The 19684-nt window shown below is 33.3% G+C and overlaps 1 protein-coding gene across 1 annotated transcript in view; it reads left to right on the forward strand.

The window, feature by feature from the left end:
• Impbeta11 (importin beta11) overlaps positions 1 to 19684 on the forward strand; it is a 40705-nt gene that overhangs the window by 2653 nt on the left and 18368 nt on the right. The window contains exons 2-16 of the mRNA XM_089240147.1: positions 1698 to 1798; positions 1930 to 2002; positions 3346 to 3549; positions 3689 to 3818; positions 4056 to 4163; positions 4265 to 4335; positions 5784 to 5883; positions 6969 to 7061; positions 8824 to 8979; positions 9174 to 9214; positions 9335 to 9470; positions 10263 to 10368; positions 15346 to 15509; positions 16985 to 17031; positions 17436 to 17501. Coding sequence (XP_089096273.1) covers positions 1698 to 1798; positions 1930 to 2002; positions 3346 to 3549; positions 3689 to 3818; positions 4056 to 4163; positions 4265 to 4335; positions 5784 to 5883; positions 6969 to 7061; positions 8824 to 8979; positions 9174 to 9214; positions 9335 to 9470; positions 10263 to 10368; positions 15346 to 15509; positions 16985 to 17031; positions 17436 to 17501 — 1596 coding nt within the window. The remainder of the gene's footprint in view (positions 1 to 1697; positions 1799 to 1929; positions 2003 to 3345; positions 3550 to 3688; positions 3819 to 4055; positions 4164 to 4264; positions 4336 to 5783; positions 5884 to 6968; positions 7062 to 8823; positions 8980 to 9173; positions 9215 to 9334; positions 9471 to 10262; positions 10369 to 15345; positions 15510 to 16984; positions 17032 to 17435; positions 17502 to 19684) is intronic.

The raw sequence follows: 19684 nt of genomic DNA on the forward strand, positions 1-19684 counted from the left end.
TTGCTCCATGTGAACTTTTCCCCACATGAAGAACTAGTTTAAAGGAGCAACTAATCTCAGGTTCTGAAGAAGTGCAGCAAGCAATGACAAAGGCACTCACATGGGTGTGACAAAAAAAAAAAAAACTTGCAATCCGCATTTGCATCTTTGTATGAACTATGACAAAAACCACATAACTGCATAGAGTAGTTACTTTGAAAGAAACACCAAATACAATAACATACTTATAAACAGGTTGTACTTGTATTCATTCTCTTCAATAAAATAAGTTGCTGAACTTTTTGAAGATAGCGGTATGTTGATCTGATTGTGTGATCATTTTTGGAATAATGGATATATGGAATAATGGTGATCAAATTATTTATCTCTAGTGCAATAATAGACACCAGGATTGTAAACAAACTAGTTGTGAACTTTAAGTTGTATATACGAGCCGGTCTGTCAGGAAAAAAAAGTCTTTCCACAGAGAGCAAGCAAACATTCAACAATATACAGTAAAACTCATTATAGCAAATTAACAGGAGCTGTGAAAGTCGTCCGTTTTAATGAAAGTCCATTTTATAATAAATAATTCTTTTTAGGATGTAATGGAACAGGCTATACATCAATTGAAGTACAGTAGTTAGGCATTAAAAGTGTTTATAGGCCTATTACATACAGTAGAGTCTCAATAATCTGAGGTGAACAGGACTGAGACTACCTTGGATTACTGAAATTTATCTTCGGGGGGGGGGGGGTTGCTTTAGGCCTTTATATTCTTACCTGTTTTGTTCTTAATTCAATGTCGTAGTTAATTAAGATTGGCTAATATTGTCAATTATTGAGAAATTACTTTAATGAAAATGACACTAGTGAAGAGCAAACTTGGGGGGGGGGGAAAGGATTCCCTTTCATTGTTCTGCAGGAAGATGAAAAATAATGCTAAAAAAATATGATAATATGCCTTAAATTCTGAAAATCATGGAAAAAGTTTCAAAATTACTTAAAAATCATGAAAAAAAAAAGCTCTATCACGTAAAAATTGAGAAATACAAAAAATCATAAAAAATATGCAAAGTCATAAAAATCCGAGCCTTACTAATAAGAATTGCATGTTGGGGGTTCCATGTGACTAAATCACCTAACTATAAATGTTACACTAGTCCCACATTTTCCAATTGGGTTAGTGGGTGCCCTGAAAATTATGAGACAAGCAACGATTTGGTCGCTCAAGAGTTCTGATGTCGGTGCGTCAATAAGATTTGCCTCATGCCTTCTAAATCATACTTGGTGTCAAGTTGTGTGTGCCTGTGAGGGCAATGAACCAAAATTTCGACATGGGGATTTTGTCTGGTTATCTATCTCTTTGATGGTGGCAAGCTGTGGTGCAGCAGTGTCAGTGCATTATTAAAGAAGAGGGGACATAAGTCATTGTCATTAGTGGATGAGTGATGAATCTTTCCAGGAAGAAAGTCCAGCTTTGGGTTGTGTGGATACACTTTCCCATAGTAGGAAGGAAAATCTTGGATCAAAATATCCAGTGACTACAATCAAGTAATCTGGGACGTTTTGACCATTCCTATGATGGGCCCTCTAAAATCCTATGTCTAATTCAAAATGCAGTTTAACCATATTCAGAATTAATTTGAAAGAAATAACATACGTAGGCTCAAATTTTCATCGTGTTTTCATTTCTGGCTGTTTTAAAATTATTTCAGAATGTTGTTCTAGACAAATCTGTTGATGTAAATATTCGATGGCTGGCATCTGTCTGTCTGAAGAATGGTGTGGATCGTTTCTGGAGGCCCAGTGCTCCAAAGTAAATATAAACATCTCTCATTGTTCAAACTTGTGATTTATCAGATTAATTTTATTGTGTTATTTTATACTTTTTATTCTGTCCAGAATATTCTGAATATTAATAATCATATTTTTTTGTTGTATTTATAGCTCTATATCAGTTGATGAAAAAAGAATTATCAAAGAAAAACTATTGACATGCTTCTACGAACCAGTTAATCAGGTATGTTATTAATGTGTCCTTGCATTCACACTATGCATCTTCATGAATTATCATTTTTCTTTTATATAGACTTTTACTTTATTGAACCAGGTGTTTTTCCCCGTTCACTGTGAATTTGGTTAGTTTCAGAATATATATTACACAGTTCCCCCCTCCCCACGTTCCTATCCTTTCTTATCTACTCTGAGTTTCAATTGCATCATCGAACAAATTAGATTAATTAGAATACTACCATTACAGACATGCTTCCATAACATGAAACCGAAGCGATAAATTCCATTATCTCCACTAACAAAATTTCAAGTTATGAACTTGAAATATGAAATTTGGAGGGTGGGTATGGGGGACTGTGCCCCCCTCCAAAAAGATCAAAAATTAAAAATATTTTTGCAGAAAATTAAATTATATTGGAGGGAAAAAATAACTTCTTATACTATCTGTTAATTTCAAATTGTTTTTGAGTGTTGGCGACCCAAACTTTCTGTGAAGAGTTAGATCCTTGTCCCCTCCAAAAGCCGATTCTGCATACACACCTGTGATTTTCACAATGTGAAACGGTGGCTACCGCATAGCAACTAAATGACAAAACTGTGGATATTCAATGTAGAGTTTTTACAAATTCAGGGGTTTTTTTTTCTCAACGATCAAGGGAAAATTTAAAAAATTTGAATGGGTATTCCAGTCCTTTACAATTTTTCAAAAAATGTGCATTCACAATCTTGTAGGAACAAATCGAATTTATGACATGTAGATGCTGTCTTTGAATGGCGGTAGATAGCCAGGAAAGTACATAATTTCCGGTATGTAATCAGGGGGAAAAAACCCACAGGGGAATACAACTCTGAAATTTGAAAATTTGATATATGGCCTCTAATTCAAAGACTCAACCAGATATGAATTATCTTATTCTTCAAGAACCTGCATGTATATCAATACAATACAGTACAGTAAAATGCTTCATTTGTACTTTAAACTAGTAAAACAACTTTTTCAATGTTGCACGATCATAATAGATGGTAGAAAGGAAAAAAAAGGGGAAAAGAGTTGGGATAGGATTTTTCTTTCCGCTTTTTTCTTCTTCGAACTAAGAAAGGACGCGTTCCGAGGGACGGATGAACCAAATTTTTATGCGTCCTTTTCCGAAATTCCGGGTATTTGACGCTGATACTAGCACGTGAGTGCCATCTCTGTCTATGCTATTGTCATAGGCTCTTCTATATAGAAAAGGCTGCTACTACAATGTTGCTTGACTGCCATTTTAAGCTAGTGTTTTAGGTAACTGCTGTAAATGTTTTTTTTTCGACATGTGATAGTAACTATCAATGCATCTGTAAATTCTACAGGTGGCAGCACAGATAGCTCTTATTATTTCCAAAGTTGCCAGAATCGATTGTCCTGATAATTGGCCAGAGCTTTTCCAATCATTGTCGACCGTACTCCAGTTGCCGGAAGATCTACCCCAACAGCGCGGTTTGTTGGTGATGCATCATGTTGTGAAGACACTATCAAGTAAACGACTTCCGAATGATAGGAGAACTTTCCAGATGGTGACTTGAATATTTTTCTTTTATCATAAGTCTATTTTTTTATTGCTTAGTATTCCAATAGTAATGTGCTTTTTTCGATAGGTGAATTATATTTTGACACTATACAAACTACAATATTATTATTATTCTTTTTACACAGTTGACAGGAAATATATTCTCAAATGCCCTGCAACTGTGGATCAATTATAGCACAGTCTTTCTACAAGAAGCAAAAAATGTGCACACAAATCATAAGCTTCTTTTGGAAAAGTGCTTCTTCTGTCTCAAAAGTATGTTTTTTATTTTTAAAAAGTATGATTACTTAATGAAGGAAAATTTTTTTTCTATGTTATGTAAAAAGTAATCTTTTCACAAATGACGATATATATTAGCTGAATTTAGCAAAATTGATCACCATTATTACAATTGATTACATTTTGTCACTCGTATGCCAGAAACATGAAAGTGCAAATTATGAACATTTATGAAACTGGAGTGTGCTTGCACTCATCATTTTATTTTTGCAGTACTTAGAAAACTTGTGGTTTATGGTTTCAAGGATCCCTCAAAGGAACAAGATGCTGTGAATTTTTTATCATTAATTTTTCAACAGTTCAGGCCGTTTTTAGAATGTAGTAAGTGGTGTCATTTTTCAAAAAACAAAGTTATTGATTTTTTTCGATTCTTATGCATTGGTTAATATAAATTTTCTAAATAATTTTGTTCTTCTTTTCAGGAAGACATATGTTAGAACAAGAGAGTTTGCTAGAAACATGTGAAAAGTATCTGATACTCCTTGCAAAAGTGGTAGGTACTAGAAATTCAATAACAATATTAAAAAAATTCTTTGCATTCCAATGCACGGAAACACCAATTTATCTGAAGTTCGTGACCATGCTTCAAGAACACAAAAAGCCATATTTGAAATTAATTTTCTGGGTTCCATGCTTATTCTTTTGTGTTTTAAATGTAATTTAAAACAAGGAATGTTATTATGGTGTCGTCTTAATCCTTACTTTTCAGTCAGGATTTCGCTGGCATGATTATGCAATGCAAAAACTTAACAAACTTCAAAGAAATGAACATTTTTGGGAAATAGACATTTTTTGGGCATTTTGCAGGCATGAACTCATAAAGAAAAGCCATCTGGTCTCTATTGGGGGATCAAACCTAGCTCCTTTTGCAAACCAGGCAAGCATGCTACCATGTACATTGTACACAACTGAAGACATTGTACATCACGCAGGACACAATGACCCTGCCTTCTTTATTTCATGCATTGTTTCCTGAAATAAAGAAGGCAGGGTCTTCGGTGGTGAAAATGGTGATGCGCGCGCACACACACACAACTTTTTTTCTTTCTGAGTCCACCTCGGCGGCATAAGATCTAAAAGAATGTCTATTTCTTTGATGTATTGGGCTGAAAAAAAGCTGTCTCAATGAACATTTGGTTTTTAGAGGTTCATTATAGTATATCTAATCGTATAAGAAAACATCCTATGGGATAAGGTAAAAAAAATTTTGTTCAGTTTATCTAGAAGTTCATTGTAAGTAAAGGTTGCTATAGCTGGGTTTGACTATCAGCTACATCATAACATTGAGACCTGATACATAAGCATCACCATTCCCTGATTTAATAAATACCTTATATAGAATTCCTGAAACCCACTCTATGCAGTTTCTTGTGTTATACAATAGATATATTTTTCTTCTCTCCACTCAACTTGATTTCTCAGGCTTTCATATTTTTTGAGCATGTGGGAAACAAAGAAAATTATTTTATTTAGCCTTGTACAGTCAATGCTTAATTTCACGAACCTTCAACTTAGGAACTAGTTTTCTGGTCCCAAACAATGTACCATTCTTTTGAACGTCTTTCTTATTTATGAACTAATTATCCAAGTCTGTATGGGTTTATAGAAACCAGCATTGACTGTATTTACAATCAAGTTGTTGTATGTTTTTGATAGAAAGAACCACCTTTGTAGACATTTTATTCATGTTTGGGTTAGAGTTTTACAAAAGCTTATAAAGAAATGTACTATTTGAGAACACATACAATTGCATATTTGTGTATGCGCACATTTGTGATTGTAAACATAAATTTTCTGCATGTGGGAACTTTGAAATAATTTAAAAAATATGCATATTCACATACACATCAATTTTTTTTCTACAATATTCATGCATGTTTTGACTATTTAATTCCTTAACACTAAGCTGATATAAAATTGAGTTTTTTTTTTCTCATCAAGCTGAGAGATGTTCTAGAATTGCATCCATTTGCTTTTGTGCAGTTCATCAGATCTACCTTAGAGTGTGCTGTAACATTCTGCTTCACGGAAGAATGGAAAGGTAAGTATAATATATTATCTTGCTGACCAGTTTTTTCATCTATGCATATTTATTTTCCAAGATAAAATCAAGAAAATTTTTCCCTCATTGATTTAGCTTTGCATCAATGTTTGATTTTATTCTGGCTTTTTTGGGAAAAGAAAGGGTTAGGAATAGCAAATATTTGATTATGTTGGTAAAAAAAATTGTCCAAAATACTGGTGATAGGATTCTTACATAATGGTTTCTTCACAAAGTTCTGAAGATATTAGATTCAGTGAAGCTTGAGCACATGAAATAAGAAAATAGCATTTATCTAAAATAGAAATATAGTATTGTATATATTAACTAATATACAAGGTGTCCTGTATGTGCTAATGCACAGCCTTTATCTCATGAACCACTCATCATAGAGGTGTGATTCAATTCAAAATAATAAAAATATGTTAAAAAATCACCCAGTACTAGTTTCATAGAGTAGGAATACACCATGTCACAAAATTAAAACTCAAAATTTTTATACTGTCTCCTTGTCCTCTAACTTTTAATTAGAAAGTTGTTGCCCTGTTTCTTCTGAGCACAACAACAAAAATCCTATGCTTTTAAGTACAATATTGGCTGAGATATTCAAATTCAAAAATCAGAAAAAAGTTGGGGAAAAAACAAGAACATCATAAATGGGTGAAGGAAGAGTTGTCTGTTAGTTTTTGCTGTTTTTTCTGAACTTTTCTCAAAATTTTTAATTCAAATATCTTAGTGAATATTGCTGTTAAAAACATAGAATTATTTTTGCTAGCCTCAGAAAAGACAGAACAACAAATTTCTAATTAAAAATTAAAGGATGGGGGCATATAAAAATTTAGATTTTTTTAAATTTTGTGACATACCGTATTTCAACTCTCAAAACTGGAACAAGGTAACTTTGAATGCATTTTGAACATTTATGCAACTGGAATCATATGTCTATGACAGATGGATCATGAGATAAAGGCTGCATTAGTACTTGCAGACATCCTGTATAATAACTATATGTAATCTACGAATTCTCTAGAAGTTTCCTTATTATTTGGTCATTAAGTTTTTTTGTTTACGTAATTTCTTAACAGAAGCGATGTTCGAACGTCTGGCGGTCCAGCTTTTAAATCTCATTAAAGCAATTTTATTATGCCAAGAGTACAGGATTCCTTACAGAAATGAAAGTAAGTACTCATATCATCATTACTGCCTGTTATTTCCACTTATAATTGTAAAAAAAAAGTATTTATGCGTAGAAATAATTGGATACACACTCAAGTGTCCATACTTGACAAGTTAATTTTTGTTAAATTAAGCACAGCTACCCCTAACTTGGTACAGTATAGTTCTTGTGTGTTGTCTCATGTTTAAGTGTCTTACTTTAAACTTTGGGACAGGCTGAATCTTTTTCTTTTTTTTGTAAAGTTATAGTCCAATACTAGACTGAAAACAGTTCTAAGGGAAATTCTTTTTAATCATCAAAAATAACTTCACAACCTTCATGAAAAAATTCATGAAGTTCTCTGGTAAGAAAGTCTCACACATTCTAAAAAAGAGCAAACGAACTTAGAAAGTAGAAAACTCTTGAAAACTTGAAGAATATTAATGTGTGTAGCGATTTTGGCTGACACAAATGAACAGAGAACAAAATATTTAAATGTTTGAAAAAAAAAGTTTTTATATACTGAGGAATTGGATTATACATGATGTACGACATGTAAATATCAAAAAAAAAAAAAAATCATTTTCCATCTTTGAACAACAGTGTCGAACATGAGACTGTCCAAAGTTTAAGCAAACTTGATTTTTTCTACTCAAGCTAGACTGTACTTAATAATAATGGCAATAAAAATTGAATGAACATTCTATAGGGAAAACCTTACCTAACATTGTCCTAAATAAGAGAAACCCAATGTCCAAACTTAACTGGTGCAAATCTTAGTAGTTCACTAAAAAAATTTACAGATTTTCAGGAAAACACACGCAAAACTTTCTCTCAACCAAAACATGTTTTACACTACTGAAACTATCATTAAAATTTAACACAACAACAAACAAACGTGATGACCTGCTTTAAACGTAACCTGCAGCAACCGTCAGGGCTACCAACTTATTAAAACAAAAAGTCCCAAATTTTCCCAAGTAAGGCTGCTGTCCCAAGTATTGAAACCTGACTGTACCTTGTTTCAAATTTTACTTCAATTGAGTTTTCAGAGAGAAAACAATATTGCACCATATGTTCTGTTTCGATCATATAATTATAAGCTGCAATATTAATGAATATAAAATTGTCTGAGCTAATTAATGAGTAGAAGATTTTTGCACAGAAAAAATACAGAACTAACCCGATCCATCTTGAAATACTGTGGTAATTTAAATTTTTCATCTTGTATTTTAAATACAAGTAGGAGATGTATTTGTAGTCAAGACCAAAATATAGGGTCAAACACTGCCATAGCAAACTCTGTATATAACAGACCTCCAGACGTGATGTTTAAAAAATTTTGCCTTGTCTCATGGGGTGTTCCCCTGTTAAACAGAATAAAACAAACCTCTGGACATTAAACTCAGTTTTTGGTCTCTTAAAGTTATTTAAAATTTTGATGGGTTTTGACAGTAGTAGGAAAGATATTCAGCGGAGACTCTGTGTAACAAAATAACTTTGCTCCCGCAATAAATTTGTTGGATAAAAAATTTTTTTCCAACATATAATTAGTAAATTAACGAAATCTTGTTAAAAGAAAAATTTGTTTATCAATATCTGTTATCTACTTATATGGTAGAGTAGAACTATTTTGTATATATATATATATACATCTACTGTATATTCATTGAAAATTCTCATGTTTATATTTATCTATATTTTTATAGTATCAAATATTTCATTAATCAGCAATTAGATGAGATATAAAAAAAATTAATTCAAAATTTTTTTTTTCGAAATAGATATAAAAAACCCATTATCATTAGAAGCTTACACCATAACTGCAGAGTTCTTCTCAAATCCAGTACTCAAAGAAATATCTCACCTACTTGTGACTCGTTATTTTGTGTTATCTGATGAAGATATCAAGAACTGGGAAGAAAACCCCGAAGAATTTGGTAATTTTTTAATGAATTACAAATGAATCACTGAAGTTGAATTTGAATGTTTGTCTTGTTCATGATACATCATTTTTTCCTTTTAATTGCCCAATCGCCTTGGAAATGTATTTTTTTAAGTAAAATCCTATCCATTTTGTGAACGCTCCTATTATATTACAGTAATCTATTTTCTTACATCCCACTTTTTGCAGCTACTGATGAAGTTGGGGAATCATGGAAGTTCAGCCTTAGGGTGAGTTTTGAATATTTTTGTAATTGGGAATTTTTCAGTCGTAAAAAATAGTAAAAACATATAAAATGTATTAAAACCATTGAAGATATATATATATATATATATTGGGTTTTTTTTCAGCCCTGTACCGAGGTTCTTTTCGTGTCCCTCTGTCGTAAATTTAAAGCCACAATGTGTGCACTCATAATGGATATGATTCGGGAAATGGAGAGCTATAAATCTGTAGATTTCTCAACTATTCTCAAGAAGGAAGCCAGTATGTATTCATTTATATTTCTATAAGGTGTAGACCTAGTCTTGGAATCAGAAAAATTAAATCTTAAAAATTATAAATTCTAATACGCGCATGTATATATTATCCATATGTGGCTAAAAGCTGGACCTTAGGAAACTCAGTAGCTTTGCACTATAGGAGCTCGATGTGAGTACATGTGGGTGCAGAGTTTGTTTTATATGTATGTCACACATTTGAGGTTACAGCAGACATTCATATTTTGTACTGTGCCCAAAACCATCAAGCATTCTATTCAAGCCAAATTTCATACCTTGCAGATAATGTATACAAAGATATTTATGCATTGATAAGTCAATAAAAAAGAAACAAGTCAATTTTATTTATTTTGAAATTGAGTATTACATATATATGTTACGGCCAAAGCCCAAAATTGGCCAATTCGCGACAAGGCTGGCCACTTCGTGAATTGGCCAATTTTGTTAAATATTGACTCATCAATGTGTCTGAATCATTTCTGCAATTCAGACTTTGGCCAAAACTCTTGACCGCACTTCGGGCTCTGGCAGCAATGTATACCAAAACTACTCAGACCTATGTAGCATCTGTTCTGGTAGACATATTCCATTGAAACTTGGTATACATGCTATATGGACCATGGGGAAATGTAAAATGCAATTTCACTTGGCAGTCGGAAATTGAAATATTAGATATTTTAATAACAATTCAAGAATAAATTTCTATCTTATTAATAACTGCTTGAATGTGAGAAAACGTGTAATTGCTGAAATTCGATATTTTTTTAATATAATTCAGTATACAATGCTGTGGGATTAGGATCATTTGAGCTGTATGACGATATCGATTTTGATAAATGGTTCACCGATGTGCTGATTCCAGAGCTAAGGCTTAATGAAAGAAAGTAGGTGTTTTTCCCCTTCCTGTAATTTTTATTAGATTGTATTTACTCTGTTTTCTGTGTGTACATATTCAAGAGGTTAAAAAAAAAAGAGGTCAAATGCTAGAAATTCATGTTTCATTAATCTCTTGTATAAGAGAACTTTTCACTTTTTCTGTTGTCTGAGTGTTATAAGATGAGTTATGAGTATTAATCAAAGGTGAAACTTTGAACTTTTCCACCATTTGGCTCTTAGAAGGTTGAAGAAAGAACTTTCTCTGTTTATAAATTTACACTAAATATTTTATTGTTTTTTTAATATTTACAGTTGGCAATTTTTTTAGTATTAATGTATAGTAACTACAATAACATTAATTTGTACCCAAAATCTAAGATTTACCTGTACACATAAACTATTTTTTGCATATTATGCCAAGGTGAACTTGGGAAAAAATTTATATTTTCTCTACAGGGAGTCAAACCAAGGACTTCTTGCTGACCGGGCAAGTGTGCTGACCATTATACCATGGAAATTATGATACATCGACTTGGTAGCTGTCTTAATGTAGAGAATGACTTGAGTGATTTGATTTGATACTTGCCAGCACTGGGAGGGGGGGGGGGACACTGCTATAAATCTTTGCTAAATTTTTCCGACGCACCCCTGCCTCATTTGAGGTAATGGAAGTAAGTTGCTTTTTGCATCAGTCCAGGGTTGTGAGTGGTTCTATCTATCTACCATGGAGATGAGATTGTCCCCCCCCCCCCCCTGAAAAATACAGATCAGCATGAATTGCTGAGTAGAGACATTGCAGCCTCTCTTAACTCAGTGAATGGCCCCCAGGTGGCAGCAGTAAAGATGGATAATGATTTTTTTTCTGCCGACAATACATCAAATCATGTTGATATGCATTGTTCAAGGGGGGAAAAGACCTTGTCTCCGTAGTATGATGATTGGTGTGCTTTCCTGGTTAGCATGAGGTCCTGGGCTCAATTCTCAGTAGAGACAACAGAACTTTTTCCCCAAGTTCACCCCGTCATAATATCCAAAAAGTGTACTGATTTAATGTATTGTGGGCAGAGAAAAAATCATTATCCTTAAACTCTTTTATTCTCTAACTCAGCATTCTATTTGACCCTCATAGAAACCTTGTACAACCTTAGTTCAATAACTTCGGATTAGAAGTAACTCGGTTTACAAGTGATTCACAATAGAAGCAAAATTTTTCACACAAATTTTGACTTCATAAACAAGCAATGTCTTGCAAGACAAGCAAAAATTTTGAACTGATTTTAACTCCACAAACAAGATATTTTTACTAATATGAGTAGTAGAGATACCAAAATCTCCTAGATGAGGACTAGTCTATAAAATGCTTTGTGTATTAGCATTGTCTGTCTTAACAAGTCAGGGGTGAGCCCAAGCAAAGTTAAACATTCCAGCAGGAATTTCAAAGTAAAGCCCTGTTTCTTTGTACCACTCTGAAAATTACTCGAGCCTTCAGTATGAGATAAATAAAATAAAACCCCTCTCGCTCTTTTGTGGACACCAGTATGACAAAAAAAATTGTCCATGAAAGAGGGGTGACCTTAATCAGGGGTTTGAGAAACATAGCTTTGTTATACACAGGGAAAATTATTATTCTGTCATAAAAAAAGGAATGACCACATTTGAGAAGTGTCCATTTAAGAGAGGTTTTACTGTATTTAAAATAAATCAACCAGCACTTTATCTTCTAAAAGAAATTGTGATAGGAGTAAGGGAGACAGATGTGGGACAAATTGAGTTCCCATCGAAAGGATAGACTACTTATGGAAAAGTTTGCTTCAATATGCAGTTTTTTAATTTATGATCACATTTACAGAATAACAGTGCTCATAAAATTATGCTCTAAGTTTCCCTGTAATGAATATTACTGTGAAACTTTGGTTTAAAACTTTGGTTTAAAACTTTGGTAATATTATAATATTCATATCCTACAGGTAAACAGATTTAAACTTCAACTCCATTGCAACATTTATATAATAATATGATACAGACACTTGACACTTTCATGTGGTACAGTAAAATCCCTCTCAATGGTCACCCCCTGTTTTATGACCAAGTAAAAATATCCCAGCAAAAATCCTGTTTAAATAAAGTATTTTGAACCCCTGCTTAACGGTCCACCCTCAGATATGGTCACATACACAATTTTCATCATTCATTCCATTGGACTAAAACTCCTGCATGGACACCAGTAGTTGCAATTTTGGTTCAAATTATGCTCACTAAATGGCAGTGCACGTTACGATATTTTATTCACTTTTTTGCTACTTTCCAATGCAATTTTGACTTGAACTTTGTTAATTTTTGGCAACGCTGAAATGAATCTGGTGGTTGTGCTTCTAAAGTCTATATCAGCAGTTCTCAATCTTTTTTGACTCGCAGAGCCCTTTTCAGTACATAATTTTTATATCGGAGCCCTATTTGATTCCTTTTTGTATATAATTTTTATGGCGGAACCCCATAGGCCACTTTTTTTCATTTATCTGTCAAATTTACTTAGTTATTTTATTTTCCTTGAGTCACAGCGGAGCCCCTGGGAAGTGCACACGAAGTACCGGTTGAAAATCGCTGGTCTATATGATTTCACACTATTTAATATTGTCAGCTCTAGCAGTTGTCGCTCTTTACCACTGAGAGGAGAGATTTCGAAGAAAAACAAATTTTTGTCATTGAATGCAATGAAAAACATAAAATGAGAGTTTGTGCTCTTGCAAATGAACTCAATGTTGGGAGAATACAGATATGTTCCATTTTGAAACAAAAGAAACAGTGGCAAGAAGAATGACTGGGGAATGGAAATCAAGCTTGGGAAAATAAAATCTGAAGACAGAAAAACTTGCCATAGACACAGTTCTGTATGATTGGTTTGTTTCAGCAAAAACAAGAATTTACCTGTCTCCACTAAGCTATAAGGAAAGTGGAGTGAGGACTTGGCGAGCTGTTCCTATGCGACCACATCACACCCTTATGGAGCAAAGCGGGCAAAACATTTCCTGAATGTGTTAACGCAATGGGGAAATTCCAAATACGAGACCTATACATTCCATTTTTTTTTTCACTTTTTGGCCAATAATTATGCATTCTTCATCTTATAAAAATTAATCAAAATGAATACTTACTTTTGTACAAGAAAAATACTTTTTTAAAAGCTTAAGAGGAACTATTTTTTTTTAAATAAAAAAAACCATACATTTCTAACATTATGTTTTGTAATTTGGTGAAGGCTTCCACTTTGAAAATTTGTAGAAGTGAATATTTCTGCAAATTAACTTCTGAAAAAGAACTTTTAATGCAAGAAATGAAATAAAAATTGGAGAAAAAATGTCTTTAATATTTTTTTCCAACATTAATTATATACAACAATGTACATATACAAGTTTTTCAATAAACAATTTACAAACAGATCCACAGAGCATAATTTGGAACATTAGAATCACAATTCACTTATATGCTTGCTATCAAATAATTACTTAGTTACAATGCAAACCTTTGTCTAGTATTTTATACAAATTGTAAATTTGAAGGGATTTTTTTCCCTCCAACATATGCATATGAGAAATCATTTAACATTTTCATTAGATTTATTTTCATTACTCGACAACTGTCATGTTTTCTTTCTTTCCTACAACTGTCCTTTGTTTCTTTGATTTACATGGGATAATTTTAGTTCTTTAAGGCATTATCAGTTTTTTAGGACATACATCCAATTTTTAATGAAGCACATTTGGTCAGTTTTTCCGTCATAAAAATTCTAACCAAATAAGCAATTTCTACAAGATTTCAAAAAATATTTACGAAGTTTAAAATTCATGTGAAATTGATTTGTTATTTTGAATTATGCTCATTAAACATAAATTGAATGTGAAATGTAAACTACATGCATTCAATTTTACAATTGTAGTATAAAAATCAATGCATCTTTTTATATAAAACCATGTGCACTTACCTATGAAACTGAAGTTTATTTCTATCTTCCTTTAATTTTCCCCACCGGTTGGTGCAATTAGAGGCAGAACACGATATCGCTATTTGTGTACGGGCAGTTGGACTACTAATGCAATTATATGAAAACAACTGAAAAAAATTTTGAAGACGTAAGTTTTCCCATAGTTTAAATGCTGGAATGCTCAATGTTTTGCCCGGCTCACTCCATCACGCCCACTTTTTTATTCCTCCTCGTTGGCTCATGCACATCTTTGTTATTGTATCGGGAGTCTTACTCCAGTTTCCCTATAGTTCAGTGTCTATCTCCAACCAAATTCTATAAGAAAAAGCTCGAGAAGCTGTAGAACTCGGACTCAACTTCAAAGCTTTAATGCATCGTTGGATCGTTTTTGGGTGCATCTCACAAAACTGTAAAGGGACTGTGTGATGAATCTGCTGATATCAGTAATAAAGTGTGTGACGAATGGAGTAAAAAATTGCCAAAAATTATCAAGAAATATTCAGTCAATGCTTTATACCAGGGTTGGCTGACAGCTGGCCCACAGGCCACGTGTTACCAATCTTTGAGGAGGAGATAGAATGCTCAGCAAAACCCATCAAATATTGATTGATCAGTTTTCCAAAGGGTGTATATTCAGTATATAAACTTTGTACAATATTTCTTTTGTAATTTTAATTGTTCATCATTGCAATAATTATATACTTTTGTGAATTCAAGCGCATCTTATGTTGTCAGAATTTTGTTCATTTGCAAACAAAGAGCCATTTCAGTTATTGTTTATACTGTATTTTACCATTTCAACAGGAACCCCCTCTGATGCTGTTAAACCCTCTTTTATGTGTCTGCAAAAGAGAAGTTTTATACTGTATTTACCTTCAATAAAATTTCATGAATGAGATCATTATAATTAATGCATGTGTTCAAAATATTTTTGTTGCTAGGAAAACTGTTAAAATTTAAAAATAGCATGTGTTATATATGTTTTTTATTTTCATTATTATTGCAGCTATTATATAATTCGAAGAAGGGTCATGTGGGTGATTGGTCAGTGGGTTGGGGAGAAAATGTCTGCTGAATTCAGGACTATACTTTATGAGCTAATTCTTCAAATGTTAAGAACTGAAGAGAACTTAGTAGTACGACTGGCAGCAGCTAATACCTTGAAGTGTGATATCCTTTTCATCTAATTTGTAGGATTATGTATTTTCTTTTACTATTTTCTCTCCAACAGTTACCTAATGGTTGAAAGACAAATTATATTTCTGATAGAGGGGAAAAAATTGCTAAAGAGTGTTATAATTTTAGTCAAACCCAGTTATAAGGACATTAAAGATTCAATGATATTTTGTTATTATAACAGAGATGTTAAAAATGAAGCTATAATGTTTTCAAGAACTTTTTCAAGTATGAAAAATATAATCAGATGCAATTAAATATTATATTACGCAGTCAAAGTTTCATTACAATTAGGATGACCATAATATACCAAAACATAAAACATAAACAAACCATAGGAAATTGCTTATTGTCAGCAAAATCGCTTGTTATTGCTTTTAGCAGCTTTAGCACCGATAGAGTGCTAAATCAAGTCTACGGTGAACTAAAACGTATTGACACGAAAATAATATTTAACATGACACATTTGTTTGATGAATGTTTGTGTCTATGCATAGTCAAATGCATTATAATGCAACTTATAAATCATGCAAATTATCTTTGTCCCTAATTTTAGTGAAGATTATAAATTATAAAATATGCTTTGTTGAAAAAAAACTCCCAAAAATGGGACATTTTTATTTTAAAAAGTCAGAAGGAGCAAAAATACAGGATTTCCCTGTTCACACGGGTCATATCAATGTCAAAGCATGACAAATAATTAATCTTTTTTTCATTGTTAGGTATCAATAGAATGACAAACACAAACATTCCCTGAATGCAATCAGAAATTCAAAACTAACTCTAGGAATTTCTCAAGCAAATGCCATAGAAACAGAAGCAAAAGTAACATAAAAATACAAATACAAAGCCACAACAGGCAAAATACTCAACAAGATGAAAAAAATACACGATGGTTTAAATGTATCACTATATGTGAGGTTGTTACATTTTTATCAACATTATAAGCAAAGTTCATTAACATTAATTTCTATGGGAATCAGCTGCAACCGCCACTTATTGATCTTATAGCCGAGGTGTCATTACAGCTGAGGTTGTTACAACCGAGTTTTACTGTATTTGATCTCTATTATTATGCAAATCAACTGGAAAAATATTTATCCATTTTTTTTTTTGTATTAACTTTTTCACCAGTGGTTGATGAAAGGTGAATAAATTATTTACTGGTCGTAAATTTCCAACAAGTTTGAAAAATTTCATGATTTATTGTGTTGGGATGAAAAATAATTTATCATATTATTTGTCATTTAACTGATTTCATGAAATTTTTATTTCTTCATAATCTTGATGCATGTTTCAACCCCTGCAAAACTTATCATGAATACTTGAATATCTTGAGACATATCAACTCAATTATGTCAATTTTTTTACTTGGTATTGATTGTACCATTGTGGGCTGCTACAGGAATCTATTTTTTGAGTATCACTGCTATATATATTTTAATTTGTTTTCCTTGACCTTTATTCACCTGTTTATGTTGAAGATTCCGAATTTAATATAGATAGTTTTCTGCCGGTGAGTTTTCAGTTTTTCTTTTTGTTTTGAATTTATAAACATCTGGCACTCTGTCATTCAATAAATTTATTTTACCGATTTCATTTTCTCATATTCCAAATTACCTCTGTATTGACCACTCAGGAGATCGTTTTACGCTATTATATAATCAAGAATTTGACTTCTTAAATTTACAAATTATGTATAGTATTACTTCTCTCTCGTATTTGACATGCAAGTACATCAATCGGAAAAATCAATTAAGATATATCAATCGGAATTGGATGAAATTGAAAAATATGCTCTTTTAGCATTAAACATTTTGATAATTTTCCGAGTTCATTTTGCATTTATTCCTTATGTTTCCAAATCCCACAAGACTTTTCTTCATTGATATGTTGACTAATTTTTCATTTAATTCTTAGTTTCTTGGAGGATGTTACACGGAACTGTTTAATTTACTAAAAGAAGTCAAAGAATGTGATTTAAAAGTGAGTGAAATTAACATTGTTTCCTATTCCAACAGGTTCATCTTGATTAAAATTCCATTTTAGATATGGTTGTATTTATCCAATTCTTTAAAATCAGGGTGTGCTCTGCTTGGTGCAACATTTTTTGAACATAGTTTAGCATTGTAACAGGGTTTGGTGTAACTGGCTTTGAGAATAATTAAATTAGTTTGTGCCCTGAAGCTCATGATATGACTGTAATGGCACAAAATGAACAAAAATTAATAATTTTTTTTTCATTAGTTTTTTCCTAAACAGTACCATTCCATAAACAAATTTTATGGAATTATTATTGTATATACTAAAAATTGCTCAAAATTTTCAGCTTTTATAATTTTGATTCTTACAATCTATAATGTCATACTGATTATATCCAATGTTTTAATTTCCATCTTTCAAATAATATACACTGCTGGCCACCGTAAATGCAACACCCTGAAGGAAGCATGCAAATAATATGAAATTTACAACATGCATTAGCGGAAGTGAGATATGCAAATGATTAGAATTTCAGCGCAGACGCACATCACGCGCGCCTGTGGCGCCACTTCAAAGCGCTATTTAAGGCTTGGAGATTTCGACGATTTGAAGTACGCAATTGTGTTTTTCTTGTGGTTTTTTCAAAAAAACGATCAATTATGCCTCGTAGAAAACAGCGATCATCTTTTGATCAAGTATCCGAGTTCGACAGAGGAAGGATAGCGGCCTACAGAGATTGTGGATTATCTTTCAGGGAAATCGGTAGTCGTGTTGGACGAAACCAAACAACTGTAATGCGGATATGTGATTGTTGGATGCAGGAGGATACGACGAACCGACGTGTTCGATCGCATCCACCTCAGTGCACCACTTCACGTGATGACAGGCGTATTGTGCGTATGGCAGTGACGGATCGCTCAGCCACATCACGAACCATAGCACAGCACATTCAGTCTCTACCGCATCATCCAGTGTCTGCGCGTACCATTCGACACCGTTTACAGCAGAGTGGTCTGTCCGCAAGACGTCCATTGCTTCGTCTACCCTTGACGCAGAACCACAGACGTCTCCGCCGCCAATGGTGCGATGAAAGAAGGATGTGGACAGCACAATGGAATGAAATTGTCTTTACTGACGAGTCACTCTTCTGTCTGCAACACCACGATGGTCGGATTCGAGTCTGGAGACACCGTGGAGAGAGGATGCTGAACAGCTGCGTTATGCACCGCCACACTGGTCCTGCACCGGGTATTATGGTATGGGGCAGTATTGGATATCACTCTCGCACTCCTCTAGTACGCATTGCCGGTACTTTAAAAAACCAGCGCTACATCTCCGAGGTGTTGGAGCCAGTTGTCCTTCCTTACCTTCAGGGCTTGCCGACAGCCATATTTCAACAGGATAATGCGCGACCACACGTGGCACGCATTATCCAAAGGTTCTTCGTCAATCGCCAGATTGAATTGCTTCCCTGGCCAGCTCGCTCTCCGGATCTTTCGCCGATAGAAAACATGTGGTCCATGGTTGCTCAACGATTGACCCAGATTACATCCCCAGCTGCCACACCAGATCAACTTTGGCAACGTGTGGAAGCTGCTTGGTCTGCTGTACCCCAAGAACACATCCAAAGTCTCTTTGAATCAATGCCGAGGCGTGTGGCAGCAGTGATCTCCAACAATGGCGGCTACTCTGGCCACTGATTTTGGCAGGAACCACACTTCACAGAAGTCTATAAATTTAATCATTTGATGCTTGGTCAACATGTTATCTACAAAATAAATATTGTTGCGATATCTCTTGTCTTTCTTGGTGTTGCAATTTGGGTGGCCAGCAGTGTATTTCATGTGCTTAAGACACTTTTTTTTTTCTTTTAAAAATAAATTATTCTACTATTTAATTTTTCTATGGAATTTTTTGACATACAAATTATCTCATAATTCTTTAGAAATATCTCATTGCTTAGGCACTTTGTGTCATATACAACAATTACTTTGTCTTTCTTTACTTCATTTTAATCTGTAAATTACATGTCACTGTGAAATATCTTTTTGAATCTTATTGTTTTTTCCTTTTATATCATATATATATATCACGATAAATGTGATATCGTAATACGATATTGCTATATTGATAATTGGTTATTATGCACAATCACCAATCATCCCAGTAAATTTAATAAATTTATC

Source organism: Pholcus phalangioides, unplaced genomic scaffold (genome assembly GCF_987345545.1).
Source record: "Pholcus phalangioides strain wild (caught in Gottingen) unplaced genomic scaffold, Ppha-v1.0 ptg000012l_1, whole genome shotgun sequence".
Taxonomy (NCBI): domain Eukaryota; kingdom Metazoa; phylum Arthropoda; class Arachnida; order Araneae; family Pholcidae; genus Pholcus; species Pholcus phalangioides.